The sequence below is a fragment of the Cibotium barometz genome, chromosome 59 (genome assembly GCF_041138505.1).
Source record: "Cibotium barometz isolate CiBa-2024 chromosome 59, ASM4113850v1, whole genome shotgun sequence".
In the NCBI taxonomy this organism is placed as follows: Eukaryota; Viridiplantae; Streptophyta; class Polypodiopsida; order Cyatheales; family Cibotiaceae; genus Cibotium; species Cibotium barometz.
Genome location: NC_141104.1, coordinates 15,602,020 through 15,627,783, shown reverse-complemented (window position 1 = coordinate 15,627,783; position 25,764 = coordinate 15,602,020). Strand labels below are relative to the sequence as shown.

At 43.4% G+C, this 25,764-nt stretch overlaps 1 protein-coding gene across 2 annotated transcripts in view; it reads left to right on the top strand.

The window, feature by feature from the left end:
• LOC147605526 (protein OSB2, chloroplastic-like) overlaps positions 1–23,357 on the top strand; it is a 68,418-nt gene extending 45,061 nt beyond the window's left edge. The window contains exons 5-7 of one of the 2 annotated variants that reach the window (XM_086793230.1): positions 3,423–3,558; positions 22,056–22,147; positions 22,782–23,357. In XM_086793230.1, the coding sequence (XP_086649356.1) occupies positions 3,423–3,558; positions 22,056–22,147; positions 22,782–23,000 (447 nt within the window). In that variant the 3' untranslated portion in view covers positions 23,001–23,357. The remainder of the gene's footprint in view (positions 1–3,422; positions 3,559–22,055; positions 22,148–22,781) is intronic. The other variant, XM_086793231.1, reaches the window with a different exon arrangement.
• Positions 23,358–25,764: the final 2,407 nt, after the last annotated feature.

The window sequence follows — 25,764 nt, the reverse complement described above, 5'->3', positions numbered from 1 at the left end:
ATGCATTTGCATTATCACGCTTCTTCTTGTTTGGGCATGCATTTGCAATATGCTCGGTGTTACCACAAGTAAAGCATTTTCCTCGCTCATGTATTGCTTTTTCTGCTCCGAATTAAGACCATAGTCTCTTACTTTGAAGGGTCGCTTCTTGGTAGAGTTATTTTCAGCCTTTGGACCATTTTTATCTTGGTTTTGGTCCTTTTTAGGTGGCTGTCCATTATTTTGTAGGTTTTGGACAATCCCCTTGAAATGAGGGTTTAGACTTGTTGGAACGACTCAATTTGAGTTTCAATTGCTTGGTGGCGGTGGCGACTGCGATTAGTTGGTGTAAGGTGTGACCAGGATACATTTGTTGTCCCGCTTTGTACACGGGTTGCAATCCCGATTGAAACCTTCTCTTCCTTTCCGCCTCGGTGACATGCATGAATAGAGACACCTCCACAAGTACTTTCCAAAACTTTTGTACATATGCATTCACTGTTTCTCCCTCATTTTGCTTCACCCAATCCCACTTCATTGTTATCTCATTCAATGCATTGGTAGGCATGAATTGGGCATAGAACCTCTCCTTGAACTCTTTCCATGATCTAACAGGATTCGGTGAGAGCTTCTCCGTAAGCCACCAATGGGCAACAGTGCCTTTCATGAACATGCTTACATGCCAGATCATGGATTTTTGAGTGAAATCCTCATCACTATAAGCAATTTTAAATTTGGGCAATAAAAGCAAGTGCTTTTGATGCATCATATTCCCCATGATATTCATCAAACTTCAGAGATTTGTCTCCGCACGAGACTTTGATGCATGTGCCTACATCTCAACATGTTTTCCCCCATGTTTGTCCATTGGGATAGCCCTTGTGACTGCCATCATTTTAGGAGCAAAAGGTGATGCATAAGGCATAGATACATGTGCCCTATAAGCATGAGGCATGGTTGGCCCCTCAACATGCATTGGTGCATTTTCAGCCATAGCTTCTCTCTTACGAGCACACTCGAAGGCATGAGAGATACGCGGAATACCTGCACCAACAAAAAATTGCAGCCCATGTTGCATGTGTTGTGCATGCACATTTTCAACCGGCAATGGCATTTGACATAATTTTGACCACTGCCATAAACATTGTGTCCTTCTCACGGGCTACGTAAGGTACTCCTGCATGGTGTGAAGTCTCCGATGGTTCCTCTCCCAGAGTCCCATAGCATGGAGATTCATTCTCTTAGACATAAGTTCTTGTTCGGACACCTGTGGGAATTCCAAGACATGTGGGATGGTGTTCTTTTCTGCATAGGCATCCTCGGTACGAGCCAAGTATGCACATGCTGCATCCCTTGGTTGCATGTGTAACTCTTGAGCAATCATTGCCGTTGCATGATCCATATAAGATTAAGCTTTCTTGGCTTTCAAACGGTCATGTACCAATGGATCCTCATGACGGTAGAGATTCAATTCTTCTTGTTGTGCATGGAAAAGAGAGTGCATACGAGTAAGTTCAACCCTCAAGACTATGGACTCTTCTTCTTGCATCTTCTCTTTGCTACAGGACGTGTCCCACATATTCATGTTCCCTATTGTGCACCACATGAGTTTGCTCGTCCTCTAAAGCCTTGGAGGCATGCATTTCATTGTCCCTGCCTCTTGTGTTACCATCTCCAACATTCACTGTATGGCTGTCCATAGTGTTCTAAGCGTAGAGATAGCTAGTGTTCATAGTGATCGTCTCTCACGATAGAAGTGGAAGAGAACTGTATGCTCTGATACCAATGTAACTTGGTTGAACACAATGCTAATCAATACACTTAAATACACTAAGATTTGATGGACACATGCTCAATACTAGAAGTAATTTGCTGAATTGACAAGAGACACACAATGAGCCGGAACGGTTGGCACCTCCCTCAAATAAAGTATATTGATCTTGGGAGAATCAAGTACATAGTGTCATGGGCATTTCTGACCAGATTTCCATACCAATGCATATGAATACAGTATTGCAAACAAGTGGTTGTCGGTGTAGACTTGCAACTCACACTACCCTCTCAAGTGCCCATGCTCCCTACCATCTACTCTCTATTGTTCCACCAACACATGGTAGCAACAATCTGCACGAGAGCACGTAGGACAAGAGAACACTACTCTCAGGGTATGCAATCTTGTAATTCGGTTCCGCGCTCCTTCCACCTGCATCCAAATTTAAGCATAAAAGCTAACCAATTGCAAGTAGAGTCAATGACAGCGGAAGTCTTCGCAATGGAAGTCCTTGGAGTGGTGAAATCTTCGGTTTGTTGCAATTCTTCGTGACAAAAGTCTTCAAGAGGAAGAAGAGAACCCTGGGAAAGCTTCCCCTATGGTTCAACTTGAGAAAGGAGGACCAAAATTAGGGTTTTCAGTAAAAGACCAGCAATTACAACAAGAAAGAGAGTTGTTTTGGTGAATTTCAGTCATTGGGAGTGTGTAGGAGAGTGATTAGCACCCGGAAGCACTCTTGGAAGCTTGGGAAACACCTTAGCAAGCTTGGATATGGAGTTGGGAAGGAGAAAGTGCAGAAAATACAGCCCAAAATCCCTCATGAAGGAGGCGCCTTCTTCTAGAGAGAGAGAGAGAGGGAAGAGTGAGGCGGTGAGTTGTCCAGTGTAGGTGGTAGGGTGCGGCTTTGTGGAGCAAGCTAGAAAGGACACATGGTTGGTTACTCCCTTTGTACAAAGGAGATAAGGTCTGGGCGATGGACATTGGGTTTTGTCCACCTCGGAACATTAGTGTGTGTGAACACCAGGCTGGTCATAATTTATAGGTGAGTTTTGGTCGCCTAAAACTTAATGAAGTGTGTACACACTCACTTATAAATTAGTGCTAATTCCTAAGACTAGGTTTATGACCAATACTTACCACCTATCACATGCCACATAACCATGTCAGCAGACAATTTCACACGCACAGTTCGCGGGCGGGCGTCCTATTACCCGGAACTACACGCTGGTCAAGCAAGCATGAAAACAACATGCAATTTCAATTGCAAGCAAGCACATAAAGATGCTATGCAATGCAGCATTGGTATGGACAATCCCCGTTTATGAGACTATACTAAAATAGACGTGCTCCAGGCAAGTACACGAGGTACCAGACCCAATGGAACACCAATCCACCAGGCATTTCCGGGCATGTACACAGAGGCACAAGTCCCAACGGAAAGCGAAGTCCACAGTATCACATGAGTGGCATCAATCCCCGGCATATACAACTGCCATGGACACTAGTCCAATGTACATACATGATGAGAAAGCACGGGTGGACCAATTGGGCGGCCAAATGGTGACACTCCCCCATGTGGGAAGCAAGTGAGAGCTGAGAGAGAGAGAGAGAGAGAGAGAGAGAGAGAGAGAGAGCTTTCCTTTAGCTAACTGTTTTTTGGTTCGAGTGATAGATAAATGTAAAATTTCCTGATTTCAAGAACAAGACTACTGGTATTGGGTTGTGGATTGAGAGTAGAAACACTCCATTTTGGGTGAAGGAACGCCTTGAACAAGCAGGAGAAATTTTGGATGCTGGATCAACACCAGGTATTAAGGTCTTTATGTTTGTCGGCATTTTTTTAATGTTTGTTGGTAAGCTAAAAAATTGAGCTAATAGACTCTTGTACTTCCTAGTATTGTGGAAAATCATTTTTTGTGTTCATAAGGGATGGCCCTGTACTCTATTATATTGTGCAAAAGCTCTATTTACAATGTCTGTCAAGTTGGCTCAAGACTGAAAACCAAGAGAAAACTCCAATTTTCTTGTAGACTATTTCCTGTACAACCCAAGTTGCTCAGAACCTCTGTTGTTGGTGTAGATTGGGGCTGCTGGCAGCTGCTACTCACGATTGAGGAAGAGTGGGCTGTGAGCTCCAATTGCAAAATGAGAATGAGGGTGCTGGGGTCCCTATATATGGATTTTTTTATTTTTTATTTTGCAGGGCATACAGATGTAGTTAACAAGCTCTTTTTTCCACCAATAACCATACACTAGGTTGAAGGCACTCTCTAGCACTTTCCTGTGGCCCATTTGTACCACTTGACACTGTCCAAGCTGCTGCTGAATTCTCTTGTTCCAAAATCTAATATCCAATAGTGTAGTGCCCTATTGGCCAGTGTCCAACTGTCTCACGTTGGGCCACCAGTTTGTGCTGCCTACCTGGAGTTTTAATGTTATTATGGTCCTTTGAGGGGACTTACTTGTAGGTATATTATATTTATGCTCTCTCTCTCTCAGCTTTTTCACACAGAGGATGCGACAGAGGCCCACTATGTATGCACATGCCCAATATACTATGAGATTGGGGGGAGGTTCCACTGCCTCTTTCGAGATGGATTTAGACCACTTTCCAGGGTCATGGATTTCCTAGATTAGAGATGCTTGGGACTTTTCCTCCTAGAGCTTCGTAGACACAGGGAGTCCCTTTTACCAGCGGTACTTGTAAGAGGAACAGTATAGAGAGCTCTCACCGACTTTTTCCAGACCAGAGCGACGAGGGCAGATTCACCCACTACACGCGACCTTCAGGCTGATGCAGGAGCTCGGCCGGGAGGAGTGACACTAGGCAGAGCCATTGAGCTATGCAGAACCCGGCGCCCTCGATCTTGTGGTCCCCGCCCACGCCCGTGTCACTACAAGAGGATTAGAGCCATCATCTCCCACTACCACAGGACTTTCTCTTGCCAGCCCTCCGGTCTAGCAGGAAAGGAGCATTGGCAAGGGGCCTAGCTTCTGTATAGCGGCTTTAGGAGAGTGCACTAGATAGCCCGTAGATTGAGTGTTAGCTGGCAGCCATCCGTACAGAGCTTAGATCCATAAAGGAGCGGAGGGGGTGGAGTACAGACACTATGCCAAAGCCTCCTTTTGGATGTAGGTGGGAGATAGGGTCATTGGGGATTTCTTTGAGAGCATAGTTATCACGGTTCGAAAATACGATACTGTACGTGAATTTTTGGTACGATATGAAATTTTCAGATACCATATAATAAAATACGTTTTTTTTAAAAACTCTTACAACCTATGGAGCTTCAAGCTTGATGTGAGGAAAGGTTGGGGGGGAGGACAGTGCTTGAGGAACCAGAACATGGATATGTGTGTCTCCCAGTTGGATCTCTCGATTGTCTCGAAAAAAGAACCTCGATGGGTAATGCAATACCAAAGGTCTCCCAGTGTAGCGTTTATGACTAAGGGACCGTCCTTACACAAATACAAGCAGTGCATCTAGGGTGATAGGTTTAAGGACTCCTCTCTAGATCAAAATGGCCATGTCCAAATCTTCTCCCTTGTACATAACTTGAGAATCTAACTGTCTAGCCTACCTATACCAGGGATCTCCAAGTGATGTAGCAAGATTCTCTCATCCTACTAATCAAGTGTACACTACCAGTGTACCTTGCCAGATTTTTTAGGTCTCTCAACAACCCCATATGGAATACTGAGTGGACACGAAAGTTGTGAAGTATTGCGGGCATTTGGGATCTTCGTTAAGTAGGGTACCGTACCGTACGAACCGAATGGGTTCGTACCGGTACGAGAAACAACTATGTTTGAGAGTATAGGTCCATTCAGGCGGAGATATGGTATGGAAAGCCTAAATCCACCACACTCACTAGCTCAAGGCTTACCAAGTGAAGAGAGCTAACCTTTCGCATGCTGTTGGGAACTTGTTTGCTTACCCGCCATCTTGTAGAAGAGGCAACAACAAAAATGCTAGCTAGCACTTGCGAGGACCTGCCCCCCGTTGTCTCACCACGAGTTGTCTATCCAGAGTTTGGAACTCCCAACTATTGCAAGACCATGCTCCACCGTGCAAAGATTGGAACATGTTATTAATTCGTGCTTGGATGCACGACACATAAGTGAGGGTGGACACGGATCTTTTAGGCAGTCCCCGTTACGTGTGTACGTCCTTTAGTGCCTCTACATTGCTTGTGCATGCTCTTAGCTCATTGTAGATGGCTCATCTCCACTTGTGACTAATACACACTTCTATAATTAGGGTGTAAGCTTTTTGTAGATGCAAGTGTGTGCATTATTGATGCATGTCGGTGGTCCGTGTTAACCTTGATCCGTGTTAACCTTGAGTTAACATTCTCTCCCATCGGTTCTAGGTCCGTTCTCGGACCTAGGTAACTGATGTTGGCTTAGTAAGGCTTGAGAGAACCTTTTGGAGAGTTTTTTTGGTGGTGAAGGTACGAAACATGTTGGTTGGTGAGGCTAGTGGGTGGTGTGTGATGGACAGTCGATGTTGAGAGTACAGAGGTCAGTGTGAATGCATGTGCGTGGGAAAAACAAGTAAGGGTGCTTGAAGCATGTGCTTGAATGGTGCAAGCACCCACCTGCTTATATGTATCACAAAATAGAATAGCATTGAGTTGATTGGGGAGGGTTGTCGATGTCGAGGTTCAAAGTATTGTTAAAAGTGCGCGAATGTGAGTATACAGTGCATGAGTGGTATAGAACTTTAAGAAAAATTCACATGATATTCTCCACCCTTCTCTAGAAAAATAATGATTTGACTCTTATGCTTGTCCATCCGACATAAGCGAATTGACTTCAGACACTTATGCTTGTCTTTCCAACACATGTGACTTGGACATGAAAAGAAGTATATGAGACAATGGAACCGATAGTTCTCTACTTTTTGTGGGCTAGGTGGAATTTGGTTGTCGTAAGATTTTAGATTATTTACAAAACGTTGAAGCTGACGATTGAGGATAGGAGTATGGTGATAATATAGAGGTACCGGGGTTCGCCAAAAGTGTGTTTGGATCATATCTTCAAATGTGACATGATAGTGCCATGGCAAGTGTTGCAAACGATAATAGTAGAAGGTGATATGATCCTTTTCTCGACTTGCATTGAGATAAAAAATGAAGTGGGAGTTCGCCTATGCGGTGGACCGTCTTCTATCAATTAGGATGATCCTAGCTAATGGAAAATGAGTAGTAAATTGATGAATAAACTGATTAATTGCTAAATGATCACACTTACCATCATACTTACTAAAATTCGGTTGACTTCGAATGACGGTAGTCGATGTCGCGGGCTACTGGTTGGTGGCACCTAAGACTAGGGAAACTGAAGAGAGGTGCTGGTATCTAAGATGCATGGCCTCCTTTTCCCTTTGGTGCTCCAGTAACATACGTTCTCCTCGATCCAGCCCTCGGTGGTGCTCCCGAGCGGCGAGTTTAGCCTGATGTTGGTCTTCTTCAATCCTGCCTTGGGCTTTCTCATAGTCCCGTCTATCTGCTTTTTCTTACTGCTTTCTTGCTTCAGGTTCAGCTTTTTCTTCTCTGTCTAGCCTCGTCTTCTTTTCGTTGTTCCATCTGAAAGAAGAGGGAGATGTAGTTAGGGGTTGCTGGAGGCGGAGGAGGACGTGTTGTTGTTGCCTCCAAGAGTTGGAGGTGCTCCATGAGAAGCTTGTTCTGAGCTCTGAGTAGAGCTATGGTGTTTGCTATATAGTTGGAAGAGCAAGGTCTCCTTCAGGGGAGACGTCTTCTAGCTGATGGGTACTCTCCTCTGTAGACATGATGCTGAAGTCGGTGGTTGTACCGGAACGTAATTTGACCATCCAAGGATGCCCTCACGCTACGATACGTTGTGTGTGGACAATCTGAATCTGATACCAATGTAACATGCAGCGGAAGTATTTGTAATTGAGGATCCTGTCACACAAATGCTCACACCGTCTTCTTCTGTATCTTGAGTTTCGCGAGTTTAGCAATCCACTTTAAGACTTCAAACTTTAAGAGATTTGAGAGAGAGAGAGAGAGAGAGAGAGAGAGAGAGAGAGAGAGAGAGAGAGAGAGAGAGAGAGAGAGAAGGATGCTGAAAACTGTATGAATGCTGAAAACGCAAGGGGTATTGTAGGCTGAATGTTGTAGATGCTGTATTTTACTGAGTGGAGGTTGAATTGCTCAAGCGTCGATGCTCCTAGATGCTGATGAGGAAAAAGCTGAAGGCTGATGTGATGAATTCTGCAATCGCTTATGCTCCTTGTGCTGTTGAGTTCTTCAATGTTGAATATGATATGAATGAATGAATGGATTATATGCTCAGCTATTTATATGGATAGATGATGCTAGTTGGCTGGCTATAGAGTTTGCCGACTGCATCCATCTTGGATAAAATAAATAAATGATGTAAAAATGCCCAAAAAATACTGTAAAATATGGGAATAATACTGGGTAAATTCTAATGAATGCTAGATGGTATTTGAAGGCTTCTACCATGGTCAAAATGCAGTGGATGAATGCTATGCATTATGCAGAGTGCTTTCTAATGCAAACCCTAAGGCTTCTACTGACTCTGCATGCATGAATGCATCTCTTCAAGTGGGTTAAGGGACTTGGATTGACTGACTAATTGTCTAAGGCTGAGATTGACCTACGTAGCTCATGCTTGACTTATCCTGGACTGAGGATTACAATGGGGTCATGACGTACAACAATTATCATCCTAAAAGATACTAATAATGTACAATGTTGCACTGATGATGATGAGCCATCTTGTCACCATGCACTACAGTGCAGAGTGCATGTGAGAGAGAGAGAGAGATGTGTCGAGCTACACCTGTGGTTCGGAGTAATTAGTGAGGGAAAGCTAGTACATCATATGGGGGCCATGTGGCCATTTGTAAAGTAATTTTTGGTAATATATCTTCTATTACGAAAAAAAAAGAGAGAGAAAGATGTCCAACTCTATTTTTCCCTCGACCTAGCCGCGTTGTGTGTTGCCCTCGGTCTACTGACCCAAGTATGAAATAAGCCCTTCAAGTATGAAATGCAAGTGCAAGTAGGAGTAAACCAAGGGCTGCTCATCCGAATACTCTCTCTATTTGTGTATGCAAAACGCCTAGATCAAGAATCAAAAGTAGAAAACTGACCATGTTCTTTGGGTACTCTTTTCTCTCTAGCAGCAAACAGTGACCCAGGCTTGCTCTCCTCTTCCTTTCTCTTCACTGGTAGTAGACGACGACCAAGTCCTTTCTCTCAGTGACTACAGCAAACGGCAACCAAGTTCTTTTTTCATTGGCAGTGGCACACGGCAACGACGACCAATTGATGGTGCTAGTGGCCACACAACAAGCATAGGCATGGAGCGGGTGTACTCGCGACAAGCATGATGACAAGAAACAATAGCGGCAAGCATACGAGCGAAGGAGAAGACTAGCGTTGCAGGCGATTATGGGTGGGGGTTGGCGAGAGTGGAAATGTCCCGGGGGGGGGGGGGGGGGGGACTTGTGACGATGATGAACGTCGAATTAGCGTGTGCCAGTTTTTAAACCTCAAACCCGTTGAATTTTGTACTTGTGTGGTGCGTGCTTTGCTTTCTTTAGCATTTTATTTTTTGCTATATTCAATGCGCATGTGCTTCACTGTCTAATAAAGCGTGCGCTTTATTTTTTGTTATATTTCACCTTGGTAGGTTGCCACATGGCCTGTTGTAGTCGCTTGCTTTTCAGCAAGTAGCTTAGGCTACCCAAAGAAAACGCTCTAGTGAGAGGCTTCAAAAACAAAAAAATCCACCATTGGCATTTATATTAAAATTTCTATGTTTATTTTTAAAATAATCACTAGGGCCATGTGAACCACATGGTGTGTGCGTTTGCTACTGGCGCCAACACTCAAACCGGCCGCCTGAACAGGCTATAAGAGGCCTCAGGCATCTGCAGAGAAAGCAGTGGCGATGCTGCTGGCAATGGATTGCGAAGAGTTGGAGAAGGGCAAGTTGAACTCAGCACTGTGCTGTTGTAATCGTTGGTGTCGTTGTAGTTGCGGCGGTTGGACTTGTGACGATGATGAACGTCGAATTAGCGTGTGCCAATTTTTTTACCTTAGACCTGTTGAATTTTGTACTTGTATGGTGCGTGCTTTGCTTTCTTTAGCATTTTATTTTTTGCTATATTCAATGTGCATGTGCTTCATTGTCTAATAAAGCGTGCGCTTTATTTTTTGTTATATTTCACCTTGGTAGGTTGCCACATGGCCTGTTGTAGTCGCTTGCTTTTCCGCAAGTAGCTTAGGCTACCCAAGGAAAACGCTCTAGTGAGAGGCTTCCAAAAAAAAAAAATCCACCACTGGCATTTATATTAAAATTTCTATTGTTTATTTTAAAAATAACCACTAGGGCCACGTGAACCACATGGTGTGCGTTTGCTACTGGCGCCAACACTCGAACCGGCCGCCTGAACAGGCTATAAGCAACTGCAGAGAAAGCAGTGGCGATGCTGCTGGCAATGGATTGCGAGGAGTTCGAGAAGGGCAAGTTGAACTCAGCACTGTGCTGCTGTAATCGTTGGTGTCGTTGTAGCTGCCAAGTAGAGTGTTGTTTGTGAATAAGCGAGCGTTGTTATTGAATGTGTCCCGCACTGCTGGCCCCTGCTATTGTATGAATACACATCCTTGTATATGGCCTCGTTGGTTGTATCATTGAAGTAGAGTTGTGTGTTGTCCTCGTATGAAGTCATGTTCCCATCGGCAGCTTCGTAGATGCATGCGAACCCTTACATGTATATGTACGGTGGGCTCACTAGACCTATGTAGTGGAAGAAAACACAGGAGAGTCGCCATGCTCTTGCTTGAAAGGATGATTCTTACATACTTTCCAACAACCCAGCTACCTATTATAGTGGATAGTAGGCTCTTCTGCTACTGTTGATCTGGTAGACTTTGACCAAATATTCGGCCAGCTTTAGAGTCGTCCAGCTTTTTTTTAAAACGCCGTCCAATGCTAGCTATAGCGTTGTCCAGCGCTCAAGCATGAGCTATAGCGTTGCCCAACTTTTTTTAACCTTGAGCCACATGACCTCACACCCTTGCTTGCTTATGCAAGGGTGTTAGGTTACCCAAGATAATAATGAAAGTGACCATCCTTATCTCTAAGAGATCCGTAGGGTGAGGAATCGAGAGATTAGTATCTCACGCCACTGTGTTACATAGTGCCTTTGCGCTTGATGAGGACTAATTCCATGGTTACCTACATACTAAGTCGTGGTACACAAGCTAGGAGTATCTAGTGGATATCATCCTTGGTAAGACTGGTTTACTTAAGGGATCGAAGGAAAGAATCTGCCTTACAGTCTTGTATAGAAGGTCTAGTTTTTGATGTATTTCACCTTCAATGATGAAATCATATTCCCAAGACTCGATGCTATCAAAGATATCATCATTACTGTGATGAAGCATTGTTTTTCATCTTCTGCATATGTTTTTGTGGCTTGAGGATTTAGGCTCGACGTGTGCAAACAGGTTGTCTAGCAGCATAGGCAAGGGTGGGAGAACATTCTGAGTGTGCTTCCAAGTATCATAATCAATTTCAAAATTCATCTTCTTCTCCGTGGTAATCTTCATCATTCTGTAACTTTGGTTGGAGATCCTCTGCACCCTTATCTAGTGTCCCGTGAAGCCTTGAAAGACAAGTTTGAGGAGGATAAGTTAATTGGTTTAACTTGCTTTGTGACTGTCATGTCTCACTCTTTTGGCCATTCATGGGATTATTGGAAGAGGTAGGTTTTCCAATGCGATCTTTCTGCTTCTATGACCTGTGGATAATTGACATGTTTCTCAGCGAAGTGATCCTTGGAGCCTGACCTTTGTACTAGGTGTAGGAGATAGCTGATTGATGATGTAGTGTAGCTCAAGTGAGTGGCGAATGACTCAAATCAAGATAAGGCTGTAAGGCAAATTCTTCCCTGCGATCCCCTCCAAACTAGTCTTACCAAAAGATGATGTCCATCGAATATTCCTGGCTTATGTACGACGACTCAATACGTAGGTACCATGGAATTATGGTCCTCATCAAGAGCAAAGGCACTATGGGACACAATGGCACAAGATGCTAATCTCTCAAATCCTTGTCTTGTGGATCTTTTGGAGGTAAGGATGGTCACTTTTATTATTCACAGATGCTACAAGAGATGGAGAAGTGAACACCGTTCTGAGCAGCGGGAAGGGTACAAAATCATAGAAGCAAGAGTGGCATAAACTGAAGGATGGTATGAACAACAGTCTGAGCGGAGAACACAGTGGTTGACCAAAAAGCATTACTCAGATTTATATGCCAGTGCACCTCTCCTACAAAATGGAACCAACATATATGCCACATGAATGAAGATGGTCAAGTTTTGAGTTCTACAAACTCCAAACGCAGGATCCCAACCACATTTACAACTTTCCACGCTTCCAACCGACACATCAGTCCTCTTTCAAGGATTTCCGGGCTTACGTATTGTCATTGCTTCTCTTGTGGAAGGATATACGTGACCTGGATTTTGTTGCACATTCTAAGTTTGAAATGGCTTTGGTAGACATTGGTCCAAGCATGCGTAGGCACGGAAGAAAAAGGTGATGTCACAAATAGCGGGATCCTGGTACGACAATAATAATAGACCAACACTTCAAATACCAAACACAGAGCATGATAACACAGCAGAAGAACCATAAACAATACAATAACACCGCACTGAGCCGGAACGGCGGCCCCCCGTAGGAACTTCTTTATAGATAGAGAAGATTTTACAAGATACCAAGGTGCTGGTGCACACAACACCGGATTTTCCACAAAGCCTCAGCACAAATCTTGCACACATAAACTACCTCGTGCCAAGGTACAAACACAGCACCAAAGTCCATTTGATAAACTGTCTCAAAACAGTCCCATAATCAGCTCATAAACTGTCCATAAAACAGGCCGGTATGGAGCCCAAAACAGCCCCGAATTTTGTGCAAAATCAGCCCTAAAACAGAGCCATAAAATCAGCACTAGAAGAGCTCTCAAATCAGCCCAAAACAGTCCCGAAACAGTCCCAAAACAGCCCAGAAAAGATTGGACCAGCCATGTCAAGCTCCGGGAGAAAGCGACCAGCCATGTGGCTGCCTTGGAAGAAGTCGACCAGCACTATGGGAGGCCTAGAAGAAGTGGACCAGCCTAGTAGTAGTCATGGAGCAAGTTGGCAAGGTGAAACAGTCCCAGATATGTTGTACGGCCAGCGCAAGAGAGAACAGAGAGAGTGAACTGTAGTCGGCCAGCAGAGAGAAGCCTCCAAAAGGATGCGCATGGCAAAAAGAGAGAGAGCCAGCCCCTTTTAATGAAACCAATAGGCCAAATTTGCCTTGCTTTTTCCCTTTTTCCCAAAATAGCTGGACTTTGCCCATAATATCACCTTAATGCTTTCCTTGGCTTGTACTCCAAGTTTTGGCCCAAAAATATCAACTTTTATGCTTTTCCTGGCTTGGTGCCCAAGTTTCATCTAGGCGCCTTCTTTTGTCCACCTGTCCATGCCCAAAATAATAATATGACCAGCCCTTCATGTGAAATCACTGACTTACAAATATAATAAGTCATTTTAATGAAAAAATCTCATGGTGCTCATGCTGTATGGCCATCTTTTAGGCCAAACCATGCCGTAAAGTGCTCTAGCTTTCTTTTGTGGAAAATCCCCGTTCACACCTTGTTTTCGCCCAGTGTCTGAAACGCTAATCAAGACTGGTGGAGGGACCAAATGGTGACATCCCCGCCGTCTTATAAAGCAGTTGTCCGCAACTGTAGAATTCTGATACCACTTAAATATCCTTCAAGAATAGCAAATCCATTGTCTATCCATAATATTTCATAATCAATGCATTAAAGCCATAAATCCAGATCTACGATCCATAAATCCAGATACAAGCACAAGAGCCAACTGTATCAAGAAACAAACTGTATCCATATCATGAGTCAACAACTCTAATAATAGCCAAACACAGGCACATGAGCCAACTGTGTCCCAAATATCCATAAATTCATAAGCCGGATAATAACTAGACACAGGCACAAGAGCCAATTGTGGCTCAAAATATCCATAAATTCATAAGTAGCTGTAGTACTTGCAAAAATAAAGAAGTAGCATACATAGCCACAAAACATCTTGCCATGCCATTGGATTGCATAAGGGCACCATCCCTATGATCCATACACATGTCCAAGCCAAACATGCTTCACATGTCCATATGGTCCATCAGGGCAACGACCCTTCCATGAAACTGTACATGCTCTCCAGGGTTTCCGTGTCACCATTTGGTCCATCTCCATTTTTGGAGCTATTTCTATGGAACTGTCACTCCATAGAGCAGCCAGATTTGTGCCATGTTCACATGGGGCCAGGCTAGTGTCCCATGTAAAAGGGCCAATCTTTTGGTGTCACATGGATGGGAGCCAGATCAGTGCCACCCGTGTGTGACCAGTGCTGCGTCACATGGACGGGAACCAGTTTTGTGTCACCCATGTGTGACTTGCTTCGTGCTGTATGGAGGGGAGCTTGTTGGTGCCACCCGTGTATGGCTAGGATGGTGTCTTACCTATGGGACTGTCACTCCATAGGAAGACCAGGACGTATTTCTATATATCTGTCGCGCCAGTTTTGTGCCCGACAAGAATCTCTTGTACAAGTTTCATGAAAGGGAGATTTCGTCCATTATATGTGCACAACACACGTGCAACACCCTTTTGCAGCAGCAACAGCAGCATTAGACGTGCCCCCTCCCTTTTTTCTGCAACAGCATCAACACAAAGAAATTCAGCTTGCAAATCTCAGAGAAATTCAAAAAATTAAGAGGTATTTGCCTTCAATTTTGGGAATTTCTTATCAATTCAATCAATTGAGCAGGTTCAGGTGCCGAATTGCTCAATTTTTGAGCAAAATTGGGTGACATTGGTCACAATCAGGATCAATTTGCAGGAAATTGGATGTCAAAATTTGGGGCTTTTGATGTATTTGTGCAATTGGGCATTCATACATGCTGTATGATGTGAGAAATCGCACATTCGGGCAAAATTGCAGCAAATTGCAGTGCAAATCAAGGGGCTTTTGTGCCGATTGGATTGATTTGCATGCAGGCAATCGCATTTGATGCTTTGGGCAATGTGTTGATGCCTGTCAAGCACTCAATGTGCCTGTAAATCAAGGGGCTTTCATGTATTGGATGTATATGTGGCCAGGGGGAAGCACTGTGAACACTCTGGATGCCTCCATGTGCGTCAACGTACCATGTATGATCAGAAATTGATCTTAAATCAAGGGGCTTTTCAAGATTTTATGCTTGTTGAGCTTGGCAAAGCAGCAGGCAAGACTTTTATGCCTTGAATCCTCAGAAATCAGCTTGCAGTCAAGGGGCTTTTGCCCAATTTCTGTTCGGGACTGTTGTATGCAGTGTTCGGGACTGTAAAAGTCTCATTTTCACTCTTTTGGACAGCCAGGAGAGCATTTATTGCTACTGTACCTGTTGGTACAGATTTGGTACAGCTTTGTACAAGTTTTGGCATGGCTGCACATTGATTTGAGTGAGTAAAAATCTCAATTTCAGCTGCTGTACTTGCCGGTACAGGTTTGGTACATCATTGGTGAGCACTTGGTACTGTTGTACAGTACTTTGGAAGGGCAACAGAGCACATTTAAGGTGCTGTCCTAAATCTGCAGCAACCAGATTTTTGTGATTTCATCACATACAGTGGAGAAAAGTTGCATTTGTGCTTCCGCAGTGGGAGATAAAGCTTGGGAGAACAACTGTGAGCACTTTGTGTGCTTTTGGTGCAGTGTTTGCACATTTTGCAAGGAGTCAAGCATTGACAGGTTGCATATTGCTATGGCAACCACAGGTGAGAGCTCTTCATTGCTTCACATCAAGAAGCTTAAAGGCTCACATAACTATGATATTTGGCAAACCCAGTGCTATAATGTGTTGCTCCAGAAGAAGCAGCACAAGCCTATCAAAGAAAGGGGTGTAATGCTTGCTTCTCTTGCTGCTGAAGAGTGGGAAGATATGGATGAGCTGGCAAGATCTACTATCATGTTGTCTGTGTCAGACTCTTTACTTTTCAGCATTCGTGAAGAGAAGACAGCTTTGGGAATGTGGCAGAGATTGCAGGACTTGTATGCCCAACAAAGTGCCTCAAGCAAAGTGTATTGGTTGAAGAAACTCATAGGTCTTCAGATGAAGGAAGGGGCGTCTATGACAGCCCATCTAAATGAGTTTAATGGTATTGTCAGCCAAGTTATAAATCAAAAGTTGGCAATGGACGATGAGTTCAAAGCCACCTTTCTCTTATGCACTTTGCCAGAGAGTTGGGACACATTCAGGACAGCCACTAGCAATTCGAATGCTATGCTGTCATATGCAGATGTTGAGGGTGCTCTTCTTCAAGAAGAGATGAACAGGAAAAACAACTCTGTTGGAAAGTCCAATGCAATGAATGCACGTGGGAGATCCCAGCAAAGGGATAAAAGCCAAGAACGGGGAAGGAGCAAGTCCCGCTCCAAAAAGGACTTGGAATGCCATTATTGTGGCAAGAAGGGACACATCAAAAAGCAATGCTACAAATGGAAAAATGATCAAAAGGAAAAGGGAAAAGGCAAAGACAAAGACAAAGATGAAGCCAAAGATGCGAAGCCAAAGGGCAAAAGTGGAGTCAAAATTGAAGAAATCAATGTGTCACATGCAGGTGACAATGAGGATGAGGTCCTATTCACGTCTTCACTTGATGCCCATTCACTTCTTACAGGAAATGGTCATGGTATGCACTCATGGATCATTGATTCAGGTGCCTCCTTTCATGTCACAGGTTGCAGAGACTTGTTTGTCAGGTATACTGCTGGCAATGAAGGAGTAGTTTATTTGGGTGATAACCATGCATGCAAGATTCTTGGCAGAGGTGATGTGAGGCTTGTATTTTCAGATGGCTCACAGCTTATGCTCCATGATGTCAGGCATGTGCCTGAGATCAAGAAGAACCTGCTTTCTACTGGACAGCTTGATGATGCTGATTATGTTACCACATTTGGTCGTGGAAAGTGGAAGATTAGTAAGGGCTCACTGGTTGTTGCCAGAGGTTCTAAGGTGGACACTCTTTACTTCATGCATGCAGGTGTTTGTCACCATGCTAATGTAAATGCAACCGAGCTGCCGGAAATCTCTATGTGGCATAGCCGGTTGGGACACATGAGTGTCAAGGGAATGGAGCAATTGTCTCGTTTGGGTTACTTGCCTTCTCTTAAGGTTTTAAGTTTTCAGTTTTGTGAGCATTGTATGTATGGCAAGCAACTCCAGTGCCCCCACAAGAAAGCTCTTGGACAGAAAGATGCTCAGGTAGAGCTTGTGCATACAGATGTATGTGAGATGCCTCAGCTTTCTTTGGGAGGGGCAAAATACTTTGTGTCTTTTATTGATGATGCCACACGCAAGGTGTGGGTTTATCCTCTTCGTTTGAAGAGTGATACATTCTCAGTGTTTGAAAAGTTTGTTGCTCTTGTTGAGAATCAAACTGGCAAAACATTGAAGGCTTTGCGTTCCGACAATGGTGGAGAGTATATGTCCAAACAATTTCAGGACTTTTGTGATGCGAAAGGCATCAAGAGGGAGCTCTCTACTCCTTATGATCCTCCACAAAACGGGACTCCAGAGAGGATGAACAGGACCATTCAGGAGAAGGTCCGTTCTATGTTGACACATGCTGCATTACCTCATGGTTTTTGGGCCGAAGCTGTTATGACAGCCGTTCATCTTATAAACAGGTCACCTAACACGAGGCTTGGTGGGAAAGTGCCAGAGGAAGTATGGACAGGGAAGCCTCCGTCATACAAGCACTTGAGAGTGTTTGGTTGCGTTGCGTACGTGCACATACGCAGGGAAATGCGCACCAAACTTGATCCTAAGTCTCACAAATGCATATTCCTAGGATATGGTGACAGAGGTGAAATGGGGTATAGACTTTGGGATCCAGTGAATAAAAAGATTATACGCAGCAATGATGTCATTTTTGATGAAACATGCATGTATAAGGAGCCTGCAAGGCAACAGGAGCCTAGCAGAGTCATCTTTGATGATGATGGACATCATGGACAACAACCAAGGACTGTAAATCAGCCATTACAGCAGCAAAACCAGCCCTTAAATGGTGCTGAAAATGGTCCAAATGGACAGCCAGAGATGGCAGAAGATATCCCTATGGATATGCCACAGTTAGAGGAAATACCGGGCATGATATTTCAGCCTTATGGCATGGAACAGGAGCCACCAATGGGTGATATGCAGGCTGGACAGCAACCTGCAGATGATGGTCATTGGGTACGGAGGTCCACAAGACCCTCCAGAGCCCCTGACAGGTTTGTTCCAGGGGTTGACTACTTGATGCTCACTGACTGTGGGGAGCCCTCATGTTATAAGAAGGCTTTACAGAGGGCAGACAAGGCTCTTTGGGAGCGTGCCATGAAGTCAGAGATGGATTCTCTGCACAAAAATGGAACATGGAAGTTGGTGCATTTACCTGTAGGCAAGAAGGTTTTGCCATGCAAGTGGGTTTACAGGCTCAAAGTTGCACCTGATGCAAAGCCAAGATACAAAGCCAGGTTAGTGGCTAAGGGCTTCAAGCAGGAATATGGTGTGGACTTTGATGAGATCTTCTCTCCAGTGGTCAAAATGACCACACTTAGAGCTGTATTAGCTTTGGTTGCTCATGATGATTTGGATTTGATTCAGATGGATGTGAAGACTGCTTTTCTTCACGGTGATCTCCATGAGGAGATATATATGCAACAGCCAGAGGGTTATGCAGTAAGTGGAAAGGAGAAGCTTGTATGCAAGCTGAAAAAGAGTCTTTATGGGCTCAAACAGGTACCAAGAGAATGGTATCATAAATTTGATACATTCATGAAATCCCAGAAATTCAGGAGAAGTGACATAGATCACTGCTTATACACCAAGAAAGCTTTGGATGGCAGTCTATTGATCCTCATCTTGTATGTTGATGATATGTTGATTGTCGGGAAATCTCGTAAAGAGATGGATGCCTTGAAGAAGAGGCTGCATCAAACCTTTGATATGAAGGATTTGGGTGATGCAAATCACATTTGGTATGCGGATACTTCGGGACAGAAATCAACATGTGTTGTATTTGTCTCAGAAGGAATACATTGGCAAAGTTTTGCAGAGGTTCAATATGGACGGGGGGAAGAAGACTAGTACTCCTTTGCCTCCATATGTGAAACTCAGTGCTATGGACAGCCGACAGTCAGATAGTGGCAGGGCTGATATGGCTAAGATTCCGTATGCTTCAGCTTGTGGCAGTCTCATGTATGCCATGGTTGCTACTAGGCCGGACATTGCATTTGCAGTGGGAGTGGTTTCTAGATACATGGCCAACCCTGGCAAGAAGCATTGGGAAGCAGTGAAAGGTGTCATGAGATACCTGAAGGGCACACAGGATATGTGCATTTGTTTTGGCAAACAGGATGCATTAGTGCATGGTTACACGGATTCCGATTATGCCGGTCATCCAGATAACCGGAAGTCTACTACCGGTTATGTGTTTACATTCACAGGAGGTGCTGTTGCATGGATATCCAGGATGCAGAAGTGCACAGCCTTATCTACTACAGAGGCCGAGTATATTGCAGCCACAGAGGTTTGCAAGGAGGCATTATGGCTATCTCGGTTAGTGGTTGATGGGTTATACAGGGGATATTCCATTGTTGCATTGTGACAGTCAGAGTGCCATCCAGTTGGCAAAGAACCATGTCTTTCATGCAAAGACGAAGCATGTGGATGTGAAGTATCACTTCATCAGAGAGGTGATAGAGAACAAGCAAATTCAGCTTGTTAAGATTCATACGGATGACAACCCGGCTGATCTGTTGACAAAGAGTTTGCCTCCGGAGCGGTTTGCTCATTGCAGACACTTGATGGGCATTGGATGAGGCCAGTTTCAGCCTTGATATGGCCTTGTATATTATCATGTACATGCTGATTTTTTCTTTTCCTTCATTTAAGGGCACTTTGCCTTTAAGTGGGAGGTTGTTGGGGTAAAGGCACTATGCCCACCCTTATAGTGTGTACAAGCCCATAAGTTATAGTACATAGTACACTTTGTACTTTTAATGTACTAAGTGCACTATGTGTACTAGTGCAATATACATGTGTGATAGGGGAGTCACACACTCATCTTGATGAGTTGACTTATCCCCACAACTCTCTCTCTCTCTCTCTCTCTCCCTTGTTTCTCTGTGTATGTCTCCCACATGAACTCTAACCCTAATTAACTCTCCCATTCACACAACACCGGATTTTCCACAAAGCCTTAGCACAAATCTTGCACACGTAAACTACTTCGTGCCAAGATACAAACACAGCACTAAAGTCCATTTGATAAACTGTCTCAAAACAGTCCCATAATCAGCTCATAAACTGTCCGTAAAATAGGCCGGTACGGAGCCCAAAGCAGCCCCGAATTTCGTGCCAAATCAGCCCCAAAATAGAGCCATAAAATCAGCACCAGAAGAGATCTCAAACCAGCCATGTGGCTGCCCTAGAAGAAGTTGACCAGCACTATGGGAGGCCTAGAAGAAGTCGACCAGCCTAGTAGAAGTCACATGGAGCAAGTCGGCGAGGTGAAACCGTCGCAGATATGCTGTACGGCCAGCGCAAGAGAGAAGAGAGGGTGAATTGTAGTCGGCCAGCAAAGAGAAGCCTCCAAAAGGATGTGCATGGCAAAAAGAGAGAGAGCCAACCCCTTTTAATAAAAACCAATAGGCCAAATTTGCCTTGCTTTTTCCTTTTTTCCCAAAACAGCTGGACTTTGCCCAAAATATCAACTTTATGCTTTCCTTGGCTTGTGCTCCAAGTTTTGGCCTAAAAATATCAACTTTTATGCTTTTCCTGGCTTGGTGCCCAAGTTTCATCTAGGCGCCTTCTTTTGTCCACTTGTCCACGTCCAAAATAATAATATGACTAGACCTTCATGTGAAAACACAGTCACTTTAATGATAAAATCTCATGGTGCTCATGCTGTATGGCCATCTTGCAGGCCAAACCATGCGAGTTAAGTGCTCTAGCTTTCTTTTGTGTGGAAAATCCCCGTTCACACCTTGATTCCGCCCAGCGTCTGAAACGCTAATCAAGACTAGTGGAGGGACCAAATGGTGACAAGGGATGCGGGTTTTAGTTGATGATTTTGCAGAATATGTTGATGATTTTTTCATCCGTAGGATTGCTTAAGATAGTGCATAGAGTTTTGGTAATCCATAGGAGCAGGTGCACTGGTTGATGGAAAGGTGACTTGCACATTTCCATTGTTTCATGCTTTGGAGTATGTGCAGAGGGTTTTGATGATCAATAGGAGCAGGTGCACTAGTGAATGGAAATGCTCAAATTACTTGCGCACAGTTTGCAGCCTGTTTTGAGCATGGGCAGCCATGAATGGACCGGCCAGGTTTTGGCCTAATCAACGATCATCAGTCATTCAGCTTGCCACATCAGCAGTCCAAAATCTTACTAGAGTTCACGTGTGTGTTTGAAGGCTGGAAACAGCAGAAGGCACCCATCGTTTGAGTAGCAGCTGTGACATCCGTCAACTTGGGCACTTCTTCTGGACTGCTGATCATTTCAAACTTCCAGACTGCCATTGTACTTTCTGTATCGTAATTAGGCTTTAATTCTCGGAATTAATTCAATATTAGCATAGATTTCTAGTGCGTGATTGTGTTTATACAAGTCTTCCGCTGTTCATCTTAGCTACGGGAAACGGGGAAACAAAAATGGAAATGGCAATTTCAGGGGGCCTGAAACAGGGAAACGCCATGTCAGCAGGGGATATGTAGAATAAGGAGAAGAGACAGAGAGAAGAAGAAACACATTAAGATGTGAGAAATTTGGAGAGTTTGATTGGAGATTAGGGGAAAGGAGATTGCTCAGGAGAAGGAACAAAGAGTAAGCTAATATTGCCCTGAAACTGGGGGTTTTCAAGGGGAAACACCATGTGTTACTGGCAAAATATTTCTCCTGCCATTTCCCCCATTTACCGCTGTTTCCTCATTTCCCCTACAAATGTGTTTCAGGCTGCAAACATAGTGAACTGCCATTTTCTACATATAGGGTTCATGCAACATAGTGATAAACATCAAGAATTCGTAGTAGTGTATTGCATTTCAGTGCCGCTTTTTGGTTTCAGTAAACTTGAATTTGGGTTTTTCGTAGTTTGCTTTTGAACTTACTCTCAGGTTGGATGGTTGTAGACCAAAGATACAAGGCAGCAGCAGAAACAGAAAAGTTGTGGCAAGCTTTTTTCGCGAATCCGTCTGATTGGTGGGACAATAGAAACTCAAAGGTTGTCATCCTTCTCTCTCTCTCTCTCTCTCTCCCTCCCTCCCTCCCTCCCTCGCAGGCGCTTGCGTGCGCGCACACGCGCGCGCACACACACACAATAAGATAGCTCTCATCAATTCAAGCTTGGCCTAAGCCTGTGAAGCTCTCTCTCTCTCTCTCTCTCTCTCTCTCTCTTTTGAGTTCCGTCCTTTAGACAGCTGTTGTCAGACAGGTGAAGCCTAGCTGATGACTCTTGTAGTTTCAAATTATGTTTGCCACAATTTATCACTTGGGATTTCTCTTTTGTGGTTGTCTAGCTTCTCTTGGAGTTGGACATGTAGGTGTCCTGCAAGAGTTTCAATTTGTCCACACTGCTATCATGTGCGTGTGTGCGTGCGCTTGAGAGAGAGAGAGAGAGAGAGAGAGAGAGAGAGAGAGAGAGTTATATTAACACCTGTAAAAGGCCAAAATGACCTATGAGACCAAATACATAACTTAAAAGTCCATGCAGGTCTTGATCTAAATCTGTGGTCAAGCAAAAGGATATTTTATAGAAAACATCCTGCTAATCAGCTAGTAGATCTACAATACCACGCATGAAGTACAATATGAGAGAGAGAGAGAGAGCTTATGTACATTGTGTGTTATTCATGCAGAAAACCACCAAATATCCAGACTTCAAACATAAATTAACGGGGGAAGCCTTGTGGATTGATAGTTACACGTGCCCAAGTTGGGTGAAGTCGCAGATTGCAGTGTTGGATACGAAAGCAAAAACAGCAAGGGAAGGAGGAGGGAAAGTTGATTGGTCAAGCACTTCAAGAGAAAAAAATCCAAAAACAAGTTTCGAGGAGGAAGACCTAAGCTTTTTTTAGAAGCAATTCTTTTTTCTGAAAGCAATTTTGCCTATACTGTATGGGCTGCTCTTAAGTAGGAAATTATCTTGCTCCCTTTTGAGGTAGTGTGAAACCAACAGGCACAAAAATTGTAAAGGGGGCACAAATCAAATGTATCACAGCATCTTTGAAGGTTTGAAGGGACATGGACACGCCATTTTTCTCTCTAAGGCGAGGGTGGGCGTGGGTGGATTGCTAGTTGCAAGTATGTGTCATTTTTTAGTATTTACAATAGTATTTATTATACGGGTTTACTTTGAAAAACAGAACTGTCAGGCTGGCTCTTCACATGTTCAAACATTCTAATTTCAAGAATGGTAGTACATAATCCAAGCAGTTGCTCACTAGTGTCCATGAGTACATGTAATATACATTATTACATTACAAATTCTGCTTTTACATTTATAAATATTATTATGTGCACACAGACAAAAGGTAATAAATAAATAAACGAATGTGTATGTACATGTGCATATTTACATGTGTATGTATGTACACACACACACAACACACTACATAGGCTGGATATCAGACACCTTAAAAGGCTAAAATTCTTAGGTACATAGGAAAGATATAGTTCTAAAGGTTTATTGTTTATGCCTTAAAAGGTTTTTAAGGTATGTACAGAGTGAGTCTCATACATTTGGCTTTGTCTAGTTAGTATATTGAATAGCTTAATAAGGTAGACTATTCTCCTAGCCTATATGTTGTCTCTTTCTTCCTTCTAGATCCCGTCCTTTTGGAGACAAGTAACATGCCCAAAACCTATGTGTTGCATCCTCAAGGCTTTTATAAAACTAAGGGGGCTTATAAGGGAAATGTTTATAGTCCATGATGGTCTAAACCTCTTATAAAGCTTTCAGGTAATTTTATGAAGGCTTTATAAAACCTCTTATAAATGCGTACTTTTATCATTAATGGCAAATTCACATGTTTATCACACCTTATTTTTGCTAAGGCTTCCTTAAATTTACTTCTCTCTCAAGAAACTTTACAAAAGTGGGTGGGGCGTTGTTGAAAAACCTTCAACTAAGTTGTGCTCTTGATGTTATGTAAACCATAATTATTTCTCAGCAAAGAGTTCAATTTGAGTATTCGTTTTAACATCTTTTTCTACTCTTGAATTCCTCACAAAGATGTGTGTGTCTTAGCTCTTTTGTATTGAGGTGTATTGTAGACCTTAGTGTGCATACTTTTTGTGTGTGGATCATCTCTTTATGAAGACTCTTAAGTTATTCTCTTTGTTGTGTGTTTTCTCTCTTTGTCAAACTTTTCTTATACTTTAGACAACGATGACAAGTCCATCATCCATCTTGAAGTCCATCTATCCGTTCGGATTAATAAAGGTATAACTCATTTGTTCTATTGTAAGGTGGCAAGTGATTGGTAATGGTTGGAGTTTGAGAGTCGTATTTTCAGAGTGGAGAATTGATAGTATAAATATGGGTTTTCGCAAAAAATAATAATATTTGTACATATATTTCTATACTTACTATTACGCATTAAAAAAACAAGACAATACAAGTGTGCACGCACGTGCGTGTAACATATATATGTGTGTGCGTGTGTGCATGTGTGCGTGCATGTATGTATGTATGTATATATAAATGTGTATGTATGTATGCATATATACATATATGTATATGTATATATATAAATACATGTGTATGTTTATATACATACATACATATACACATACATATATATATATATATATATATGTGTGTGTGTGTGTGTGTGTGTGTGTGTGAACATACATACATACATACATACATACATATATATATATATATATATATATATACACACACTTTTTTTTTTGAAACACACACACACACACACACACACACACACACACACATATATGTATGTAAAAATATATATATTTATACATAGCCAAGCTTGAGCTTGCCATGGTTTCTCCATCTAGAAATGTACCTAGATGGGTGTCGGTGGTGAGGTTTAATGCAGGTTCATGAAAGCACACAATGCTTATGATTACATGCAGAGCCAGTGGATATATTGCAAGTAGCGTACATGGGCATTGGGCAAAAGATGGGTCTGTGTAGAAGCTTCGTCGAGTGATACCTCCAACACATGCTTTCTTCGACACTATTTTGTCTACTTCCTTTCACTTTTACATATGGTTTGAGATAGGAAATTGATAGTTGATGTGTAACGAGACTTGGATGATCAGGCGGGTAGGAATGAGATTGCCTTGTCCATGAAAATGGAAGAATTTAGGACATCGAGGCATAAAAAGGGACTAGAAGGAAGAGTCATGAGACATTGTTAATCATCAGAAGAAAACAGATCATGCGTCTCCGGAAGCTCTCAAATCGCTTCTCTTGCACTCGCACCCCCATTTATCGTCATGGTGAGAAGCAATCCCTCTCTCACAACCGCACTCTCTCTCACCCAAGGTAGTTAAAATCAAGCACTCAGTCTCAGAGGCCTTCTTGGATGAAGCCTTCAGGTTTCTGCTCAACATGCGACCCGGTCTGCCAACCCCAAAGGGATTGGAGGGGGCAACATTGACAACTTGTTGTCCAAGGGCTTTTTTGTGGAGAGTGTCCTTGATCTGAAAACTAAGGTCTGCAGACAGCACCCGCGGAGGAGGGCGCGGGGAGAGCAAATAGGAGGAGGCGAGGCGAGCAACAAGGAAGAGAAGGAGGAGGCGGCGGCGGCGGCGGTGAGGCGAGCCGGCTCAAGCTGGAGGGGATCAACCAGTTCGATATGAAAG